We start from the raw sequence: 10,691 nt of genomic DNA, 5'->3' as shown, positions 1-10,691 counted from the left end.
AATTGTCAATTCTGTTACTTTATAATTCTGCTACTTAAAAGGTCAACTCTTTTCTATTTTCACAAAAAAACAATAAATTTGTTGTTTAAAATCCTAATAAACATTATTGATTTATTTTTGCACCCTTATAATATTTCAACAACATTTCTTTTTTTAATTAACTGGATATTGTATATAATACATTTTCAGATGAAAAATATTTGCTCCAAATGGATGATTCTGTGAAGACAGGTATTTTTTTTAATTTTAAAGGTATGCATAGGTGAAATATTATCTCAGTTTCAAGTGATGGAATGTAAGGACTGTTTGTCTAATGAAACAAGAAGGAGTTTTCCTGTTATGATTTATTGTTATTTCTACACATTGGCTAATTTGTCCGTAACATAGTTGACAAAAAATACCATAAATATATCTGTTTTTTTTTTAAATTAAAAGTAAAAAAGGAAGTAACTTGTGTTTGGCAAGCACTGAATTATTAAAATTAAATATGTTTTCAATAAGATACTGAAAAAGAAATCTGTTAGTGAAAAGTTTTTTTTCTTAACTTTATGCAATGCCAAATGTATCTCCAATTATAGAATCATCCTACTTCTGACTGGCCCATCCCTGATGATTGTGCCAATGTAGTTTACAATCAATGATTAAAAACTTTAAATTAAATATTTTTGTTTGATATTGACAGCTGTTTAGGGATATACATTACATGTTACAAATGTTGTATTGTTTTGACCAGTTTTAAAGTTTTATTACATATTTGTTCCCGAAATCCACCCTACCTCAGCTGTATAGGTTTTGAACGAATCATTAAAGTTAAGAAATGATTCTGGTGAGCTTCCTCTGGCTTCACTGAATAGTAGCCAATGGCATTCCAGTGTGGGCTAAATTTAGTATAAATGTAAATACTGAGAAAACAGTCGACTGTTTTTGGTTTCTATAAACAATATTAAGTTTGAAAAGAAAAAGCTGTGAAATGTGATAATTGAATATTTGTAAAAAAAATATTTTTCTTTATTATTATTATTATTATTATTATTTCTATCTTCTGATTTAGTTTATTTTCTAAAAACGTTTAATGGTTAAACTAGTCCCTTAACAGATTTGTACAAAGAAAATAAAGGATGCTTGTCGCCGTAAAAAAAAAAAGATTCAAAATGAATCAAGTAAATGATTCAATTAATCTCTCATAACCTTGCCGCCAAAGCTCCGATTCACTGAATCAAAATTCCCTCTGCTACAAAGCACCTGTCCACTATCAGAGCAGCTGATGGATACGTTTACGTTACGTAAAGCTTGAGATGTTTTTTTAAATTGTTGGTCAGAAGGCTAACTCTAAAATGGTGAGTGGTAGAAAACTAACTTACTAAAACGTTATTAGTTACTGTTTGCCAGTTGGCGTTGACTGGCGAATCATTGAAGGCAAAGGGCCAAAAACGAAATGTAACGTTATTTTATGAAAGTTAGCTACATATTTACTGTTAGCCATTGTGAATTGTGCCATTTCTGTTTTGGACAAGGTTCGTTCATTCGGCCAAGATCGAAAAAACATTTCGAAAATCAAACCGCTGAAGAGAAACGCCGCCGGACTCCGGCTGCTCGGAATGAGAACGATACTGACGTGCGTGTTTTCGGAACGAGTTTAAAATAACAAACATTGATTTAACTTCTTAAATTAATTCCATATATGGTTATTTTAGTGACCAATCTGACTCAGAGGTCAAAACGACTTACACACGATGTTTTGAACAACCATTCAAACGCTTCAGCTACGCTCTGCAGTCCACCTGGAGGAGTGACACAAGGTTTGACATCTCTGAAAATGGTCAAGGTAATGAAATACATTGTTTGGCTAATGGAAATGGAATAAAGTGACTATTGACTCTTTGTCTATGTAGGAAACATCTTACCAACAATCCTTCTGTAGGTAAGTCCGTTTTATGTATTCTAATAGGCAAGTCATTGTTTATAATATTCCCCCATTTAGCCTGTTTGTTTTGGTAATTCAAACTGTATCATATCTGGCATCTGTGCAGATATGTTGTCAAGTAATGAGGAAAAGGAAACCAGAAATGAGTTGGACACCCAATATGAAGATCTTTTTTCATTTGCTGACACCGGTAACTTGCATAAAGTTATATATATAAAAAGCACTAGCAAGTAAAAGGCCTTTTAGTAAATATATCCTCCTTCAGGTTGTACTTTATTTATTTTTTCTTTTAAGAACTCGTCAAGCAAATGTAAAGACATTATTGGGAGACATTGATCGGCAATTAACATGTACATGCATTTTATGTAAATATTCTGCTTTGCTGTTATGAAATCGAATTAATTTACATATGTGAAAGCACGCACGTGATGGAGATTTACCACTGATTACAGAACGGGCTTCACTGATAAGATGCGCTTAAATATCGCATGCGATTTATCGTGCAGCCCTACAAGCTATCATGGCCACATAAATATCAACAACTGCACCAAACAAGTGTGTGAGCCATAATAATTAAAAATGTATATATAAAATCAAGCGGCAACCTCCCGCTCTCTCTGGACACATACTAAATGAAACTACTGGACTGTACACAGTACAGCTGTGAGATATATATATATATATATATATACACACACATATACAGGGCCGGCTCCAGGCAGGGGTGGGCTGAGCCAACCCAATCAGAATTAGATAAAGATTGCATTATTTATTTATTTTAGTCTGTCGCATAAAAGCAGAGGCTGACAACGAGCGAAAACGTGCAGAAATATTTGCGTGCTATCACGGGGAGTTTGCGAGTAACGAGGAGTTGAATACATGAATATGTATCATAGCCTAGCACTGAAATATCCTGAGCAGTTGAATTAATGTTCTAAAAAAACACGCTCATTCAATAACGTGCATTCATTGCATGGACGAGGCAAGATAAATGTTTAAATGCATGTAGGCTATACCAGTGTTTCTCAACTCCAGTCCTGGCTGGGTACCCACTGCCCTGCACATTTTGTATGTTTCTGAATCTGACACACTCAGTTCAGTTCATGGATCTCTCTCCTAACGAGCTGATGATATGAATCAGGTGCGTTAAATAAGGGAGACATACAAAATGTGCAGAGCAGTGGGTCCCGAGGACTGGAGTTGAGAACCACTGGGCTATACATTTCAGTTGAAAGCTTAGCCTGTTTAACTTGCTGTTAATGCTGAATGTAAGAATGAAAACTGAAAGTAGCCTAAACAACACTGAAATAAGAGTTTGTGTGATGAAAGTTGCTTTCGTTACTATAGCAACAGTCGGCTCGACTGAAATATCCAGTGATCCAGCACTTTTTTTTGGTCAAATTCCGCCATTTTGAATTGAAAAGTTGGGCTGTCATTTACGTGTTTCATGTAATTCATAATTATTGTGATGACAATAGCATTTTTTTGTTTGCGTTGTTTTTCAACATAGGAATACCCTACAGCTAAAATTGAATGGGTGCATATATTAAAATAAAAATATTATTTGCCATTCAGATTGATTACTTTACAAAAAAATCTTATTCTTGTTCTTTTACTGTTCTTTTTTTCTTCTTTTAGTTTATTCCACTAAATCTATTTAAATCCTCTATTTATTTAGGTCTTTTATCATTACCATAGTGGTCTGGGGTCTCATTTATAAAACTCTCCATAGATTTCATCCTAAAAGTTTACGTAGGCACAAAAGCTAGATTTTGCGTACGCTCAAAAGTTTTCAGATTTATAAAATCATGCGTACGCCAGAACCTGCGCAAAAATCCCTTTATAAATCCCAGTCAGGGGAAGATTGTGCGTATGTGCATCTCCACCCCGACTCCTCCCCGAAATCACCATATATAGAGCTTCCAATGCCTAGTTTTACTATGCATAACCTCATATGCATATAATTTCCATGCACATTCCATCCAGGTTACACCATGTTTAACACCATCAAAGGTACAAGACATTAAGGAAATATGAGATACGGACTATAAATGCCATTTGTGCCATACACATTAATTTTTATTGCTAAAAATCATCCGGTATCCTTGTTATAGTATATTGTTTTAGAATAAAAATCAACAAGAGTTGATCTCATTCATTTCCACTGGCTCAATGTTTCAATTGTTTTAAAAAATTCAAATTAAATTAAATTAATGCAGTTTTGCTGATAAGTTGAACATCCTTTAGCTATTTTTAGTGGACAAATAGGCCTATATTTATTGCAGTGTAAATAGACTACAATTATCTGACTCTGCGCGTCATTGACAAATTATTTTAAAAAGGAAACATGCAAATCTTACCGTTTTCTTCAAGTTGTATCCTTCAAATACAGTGGTATTTTTCATAATGTTGTGGAGATGCCTTTACAAGACATCAACACCTCTGTGCAGATGTGGTTGTACAGTAAGCTATTATCATTGGTCCTATTCAAACCGGACAATAGACCGTTCCACCGAATCCAGCAGTGTCTGCCATAATATCAAAGTAAGTGCGCATCATTGATCTTTGTTCTCACTAAAAATATTTTCTCATAACATGAGATGTGCAGTTTACGTTAAAGATAAATTCTCGCTGTCATTAAAACATAGCATGACACAGGAAAAGTGATCAAGCGAATCCACTAAATAAGTCTAAATTCATTTAATTTTGGTTTAACTTCTGCGTAATGACTTAATGTAATTTCAGTGCTTATCTCCATCAATGAAAGGGGAATAGGCTATTTAATGTAAATGTATATGATGAAATGAAAACAGTTTAAAATCGTTGTTTACTTTTATGACTTTTCTCTCTCCAGGAAAAAAAAGTCCATATGCATGGGTCAGAGTTTGCGTTCAGGTGTGCAAATTTTCCCGTCAAGTTTGTTTTTTATAAATCCCTCCATTACCATAGTGGTCTGGTCTTTATATTCCTCAAAACAATGGTCCCCCCAATGTTCTAGACATGATTATGGCCTTGTTTGGTATAAATGAAAAAGTTAGTTGAAAAGAATCATCGGTGTAGAAACAATGATCCAGAGAAAGAGAACTAAGTGCTTTTTTTTTCTATTCAATAAAGAAAAAAAGTTTTTGTTGTGAAAGTAACCTTTTTTTCTCATTGTCTGTAACAGATTTATTTGTGGGTCAGAAGAAAACCACGTTTAAGAACTGTGAAGACACATCTCCGAAGAAACAGCTTCTGCGAAAATATCGAATGAGAGATGAGGTAAAAAAAAAAAAAATACTCGTAATATTGGATTCAGTTTAAAACTGATGCAGTTTTTTTTTCCTAATACAGTTTGGTAACATCATCCATCATGTCAGAGTGAAAAATCCAATTGCCAAAAAGGCCATATTGCCAAAAAGCCCAAAGAGACGTGTTGCACAGTGGCTAAACAGTCTTACGCTCAACATCAGATGTTTTAAAGTTGGAATGTTGACCAAGAATTTCAGAAGATCTGATACTCTGACCGCCCAGTGCACCGTAAATATTAATTACAGGTTTACTGAATTCATAATGCATTTTTAAACACCTGATATACTCCGATATACTGTCTGTTTTTCATTTACAGTTTACAGTGGATTACATTGAGATTGCAAATAAAGGTAACGCATGTGCACATTTTCAAACAGCAGGCTTTCAAACACTCACAACTGATTCTTCAAGATTTAACATTTGGATGGTTTAAAGAAATAGTTCACCCAAAAACTAAAATTTTTGACAATCTAATCCACTATGTAGATGAGCTTGTTTTTTCACCAGAACAGCTTTAGAGAAATGTATCATTGCTTTAGTTGATCACCAATAGATCCTCTGCAGTGAATGGGTGACGTCAAAATGAGAGATAAAAATCACTTCTGGCCAAAATATGAGTCCATAATAAAGCTTCCTGCACTGAAAAGTCCAACCCCTTGTTGTCCTCTTACATTAAAATCCACCAGCATATTAGAACTGTTTTAGACTGTTTTCGCTTGTAATCAGTGCTTGATCTGTGCATATTTCTCTCCTTATTCAACACACAGCTTTTCGCTTAACATGACTTAATGTACTGGAGCCAAATTAATGATTACTTGTGGATTATTGTGATGTTTTTATCAGCTGTTTTAATTCTCATTCTGACGGCACCCATTCACTGCAGAGTATCCACTGGTGAGCGAGTGATATAATGCTAAATTTCTTTAAATCTTTTCTGATGAAGAAACAAACTAATCTACATTTTGAATGACCTGAGGGTGAGTACATTTTTGTGTGAACTTTTCCTTAAATTTTTCAACATATGCTAAAAGTCATAAAAACCCATTTTAGTAACTGCAATCATTCCAAATGTGCGATTAACATGATGTTAAAAATACTATATTTTCTCTTCCTTTTTACTATCAGAACGAATAGCAGCATCAGATTTGATTGGTTGTGAATGGTGCACCGAGCAGAAGCTGCCAGCCCTGTTTCTACAGACGACACCTGAGACGTGTCTCCATCTGCAGGTCCAGCTTGACATGTTTGAAGATGATTCCAAAATGTGGTGTGACTGCCAGAGCAGGAGTGAGTCGCAAAAATACAGACTTTACAGCAGTCGATACGTGATGAAGTGTGACTGATGTTCTTGCTTTGAGAGTTAAATCATGTCAAATGGTTTCTGTTGTGTCCTTAGATGAAAACGAGAAATATGTTGTCCTTATCTTTGAGAAAGAGCTCACACTCTCAGAGCAAATCATACTTGAGGAAATATTCACAGAGATGGGCAAGCGTAATAATAGCAGCTGTTTTCCAGCTAAGCTGTCATTTGAAAAAGCCAGTAACAGATTGAAGACACATCAGTGTGCCCAAAAACAGGAGGTGGGTCAAGGCATGCAGTTATAATATCTTTATGATGTTCCAAACATGTAATTTTTTTTTTCCCGAATATCCTTGCATTAGCCAATCGTAGATCAAATAAACATAAATGACTATTTATTACGGTGATTAAAGGTGCACTAGTAATGTAATTTAATTTTAATTTTCTGTTTAAATCTAAGTGACTTTGTGCATTAAGACTTACACATGACATGATGCTCCTCAGTCATCTTACTTTGTATTTATTTCATTTTTTTTATGTCCTTTCCTGTAATATTCATTTTAATTTGCTGTTCAGTTTGCTGTGCTTCAGCTTGAAGAGGATGAACTTCCTGTCATGAGTCAGGTTTTTCAAACTTGTCATTTTCCTTTCCTTTCTCCTGTTTTACTTTTTTCTTTTCTTTTCCTTTTTCTTCTTTTTCCCTTTCCTTTTTATTTAGTTTGCTTTCCTTTGACTTCCCCTTTCTTTGTTTCTTCGTCCAATTCCCTTTCCTTTTTCTATTTTTTCTCCTTTTAGTTTCATGTCCTTTTACTTCCATTTTCTCTTTTCTTTTCTTTTTATTTCCTTTCCTTTTCCCTTTTCTTGTCCTTTCTCTTCTTCATTTCCTTTTGATTCCCCTTCCTTTGTCCCTTTACTTTCTTTTCCTTTTCCCTTTCCTTTTTCCTTCCCTTTTATTTTTTTATTCCTTTTCCTTTTTCCCTTTCATTTCCTTTTACTTGTCCTTCTGTTTTTTCTTTCAATTCCCCCTTTTTCTTTTAAACTTTTATTGCCTTTTTCCTTTTATGATCCCTTTCTTCTTGCTTCCTTATTCTTATCCTTTCCTTGTCCTTTTATTTCTACTCTGTTTTTCTCTTACCTTTCCTTTTCCTTTCATATTACCACAGAATCAATCAAATCTAAATCTTTGAGCACCAGTTATGTAATGGAGCAAAATAAATCTGCCTTTAACATGTTTTTTCAGTTGTTTAGTTCTTTCTCTCAATGTTTAGCATGGCTTGGTGCCATTTTCGGCCTCTCCTGATCCTCATCGATGGGAAATTGCAGCCCTCAGTGTCTCAGACAGTGATGAGGACGATTTGATAGAGCTCCCTTCATCACCCAAACAGGATATCAAAAAGTCAGTTGGCTGACCTAAAATGAGTTGATCAGTTATTGTGATATTATCTAGAAGAGCTCTTCTCACCATCTCTTTGCAGACTGGTTGTGTACCCACCTCCTCCAGCCAAAGGGGGAATAACCATCACAGAGGACGACCTCAACTGTCTTGAGGAAGGAGAATTCCTAAACGATGTGATAATAGACTTCTATCTAAGGTTAAAGTGATTGAGATTGTAGAAGTTGCTATCTGCTTCAGTCCATTGGCACCGTAATGACATACATCTTGTTTTTTGGCCAGGTATTTGGTCTGTGAGCAGCAGGAAAAGGAGGATGCCTCCAAGTGCCATGTGTTCAGCTCTTTCTTCTTCAAGCGCCTCACTCAGAAAGATCATAGAAGGCTTCCAGGAACTACAGATTTATCGTATGTATAGAATATGGTCTTGTAAAAAAGTACATAAACATAATGGGTATTAACACTGCACTGTATTGCAGCATTCAAGAGCGCCGGCACAGTCGGGTAAAAACGTGGACCAGGAGCGTCGACCTTTTTGAGAAGGAATTCATATTTGTCCCGATTAATCAAATGTGAGTCTCTCAACAAAGCTGCACGTCCTGCACGCTTGGTGATCATTTAAAAACATTCTTGCAGACTTTCAGGTTGTGTTGGTTAGGTAAAATAAAGAGCATGTCTTAATAAGAGCCCCTTCTGTGCAATGTCTCCTCAGGGCTCACTGGTACCTGGCTGTCATCTGTTTTCCTGCCAAGATTTCACAGACCAGTGGTTTGGATCTTCAACTCAATGGGCGAAGGAATTCAGTGGAATATCTTTGCGATCAATCTCCACCCAATCCCATGTCTCTCTTCTACTTTCCAGAATCTTCAAAGCAGCTCTCCAGATGGAGTCAATCCATAGGTAATTTAGAAAACCGATGTGGTGCCAGAGCAAAATGGTGATGTACATAAAGGACAAAATCTGTTAGATTATTGTGCTTCTGCTCTTTTTGTGTGAGAGAACATGCAAATCCAAACTGCTCCATGATACAGCACTAAAGAGTAAAACATTTTCTATTTCTGATAAAGTTCAATGCAAATTCGGTTCTTTTTGGTCACTGATTTTTGTAATGGATTACAACACGTTCAATACAAGTTAAGCTATGTGTCATACTGTTGATTTTGACTTTTAGTTCATAAAAACTAGGGATGATGGAAGTCTATGGGTCAAGGCCAGAATAACCACTATATGTTTTGAAAGTATAGCCACAAATACTTAATATAAGTTAGTGTTTTGAGAGCTTAAATAATTAAGCTAACAGATTTAAAACAGAAGAGTGGCGCGGCGCTCCATAAACAAGTTTTTTTTTTATGTTTCAGCTGTTCGATCGCGCCAGCATGAGACGCGAGTAATAACCTCCAAATACATCTATCCAAACCCGCACTCGCTCCGTCTCGTATGCACGCACGCATGCACTGGCACGATCTAATGCACTGTAAATGCTGGATTTTTAAAAACAAATGATGATCATAATCACATCTATTCATTTTACAATCCTGCTACTAGCATTTTATTCAGACTAAATCCCCTTTAAATCGGGTGAGAAAGCGGGGTTCTTTTTTTTTTTGAGTAACTTTTGCACATCCTGTCATGCATAGACACATTTTGCAGCATTAAGGTTAACGATTAATCGATTAATTGGTCGTTAATTTAAACGACGATCGATTATGGGAATTATCGAAAATTGACATCCCTAATACAAATAATAGAAGTACACTGGATCAATATTCTGGAGGTTTTCAAAGCTGAAATCTATTAAATATTCAGTAAAATACTCTTTTTAGCTGTTGGGGTCTGTAATATTTTTTACATGTTTTTGAAGTCTCATAATCACCATGACCATTTATTAGATAAAAAATGCAGTAAAAGCAGTAATATTGTGAAATGTTATAACAGTTAAGAATGACTGTTTTCTATTTGAATACATTAAAAAAAGTAATTAATTTCTGCGACGGCAAAGCTGGATTTTCAGTATGCTGAAGAAACATTTCTTATTATTGTCAATGTTAAAGACAGTTGTGCTGCTTAAAGGCACAATATGTAATTTTTACCGCTAGAGGGCGCGTATTCAAAATAAACAAAGAGACAAAGGTGTAGTTTGATGACGCCGTGACTGAGTGTGGAATCATGGGAGTTGTATGGCGTTATTTTAATGACAAATGTCGAGAGCGCATTATTGTAGCGCGAAAGCACATTAATACAATGCGCGAGCGCGAATCTCTCCGCTCGCGCGCGGATTTCCTTTGCTCTCGCACAAAACCGGACGCGCGCGCTCAGATACACGCTGCTCTTGCCCGGAGAGAGTGCACGCACTTAAAACGTGTCTCCTCTCACTCAAACTGTGTCCTGTGCACTCTCAAATCTCTCTGTGCTCATGCGCTATAGATATGAATTCTTTTCACACCTGAATTAAACATTGTCAAAGGTTATCATTATCATTATGCACTTTTAAAAAGTAGTCTCAAAACAGATTTGTGCAGGGCCTTTCCTTGATTTTTTTTATTGTTGTATTTTTGTTTTAACATAAACTGGTTATTGTAGCTACTTTGTTTTACTCTATCTCTTTTATCTTTGTATTTTGATCTTTTCTGCAAATGCACACATGCATCTCTTTGTAAAGTAGGCTACTTTGTAAACACTATTTTAAAAGGTACTATATAAATAAAGCTTTAACCAATCAGACCTCCACAACTGACCGATGAAAATACTACATGAAATATAATTGGCTGAGTGAACTGAACCTGGAA

General features: G+C 35.4%; 1 protein-coding gene across 7 annotated transcripts in view; it reads left to right on the top strand.

The window, feature by feature from the left end:
- The first annotated feature begins 1,197 nt into the window (after positions 1-1,197).
- Positions 1,198-10,691, top strand: part of senp6b (SUMO specific peptidase 6b) — a 12,107-nt gene continuing 2,613 nt past the window's right edge. Inside the window, exons 1-16 of one of the 7 annotated variants that reach the window (XM_016475439.1) lie at positions 1,198-1,337; positions 1,515-1,615; positions 1,695-1,799; positions 1,893-1,921; positions 2,031-2,114; positions 5,091-5,185; positions 5,258-5,443; positions 5,532-5,565; positions 6,341-6,502; positions 6,612-6,796; positions 7,107-7,130; positions 7,784-7,911; positions 7,991-8,107; positions 8,191-8,313; positions 8,385-8,477; positions 8,618-8,805. In XM_016475439.1, the coding sequence (XP_016330925.1) occupies positions 1,335-1,337; positions 1,515-1,615; positions 1,695-1,799; positions 1,893-1,921; positions 2,031-2,114; positions 5,091-5,185; positions 5,258-5,443; positions 5,532-5,565; positions 6,341-6,502; positions 6,612-6,796; positions 7,107-7,130; positions 7,784-7,911; positions 7,991-8,107; positions 8,191-8,313; positions 8,385-8,477; positions 8,618-8,805 (1,657 nt within the window). In that variant the 5' untranslated portion in view covers positions 1,198-1,334. Of the gene's footprint in view, positions 1,338-1,514; positions 1,616-1,694; positions 1,826-1,892; positions 1,922-2,030; positions 2,115-5,090; positions 5,186-5,257; positions 5,444-5,531; positions 5,566-6,340; positions 6,503-6,611; positions 6,797-7,091; positions 7,140-7,783; positions 7,912-7,990; positions 8,108-8,190; positions 8,314-8,384; positions 8,478-8,617; positions 8,806-10,691 lie in introns of those variants that run through there. The other 6 variants (XM_016475438.1, XM_016475437.1, XM_016475441.1 and 3 more) reach the window with 6 other exon arrangements.

The sequence above is a fragment of the Sinocyclocheilus anshuiensis genome, unplaced genomic scaffold, assembly GCF_001515605.1.
Source record: "Sinocyclocheilus anshuiensis isolate Anshui unplaced genomic scaffold, SAMN03320099.WGS_v1.1 scaffold676, whole genome shotgun sequence".
In the NCBI taxonomy this organism is placed as follows: Eukaryota; Metazoa; Chordata; class Actinopteri; order Cypriniformes; family Cyprinidae; genus Sinocyclocheilus; species Sinocyclocheilus anshuiensis.
Note: the sequence above shows the minus strand (reverse complement) of the source record. Positions and strands in the feature narration are given on the sequence as shown.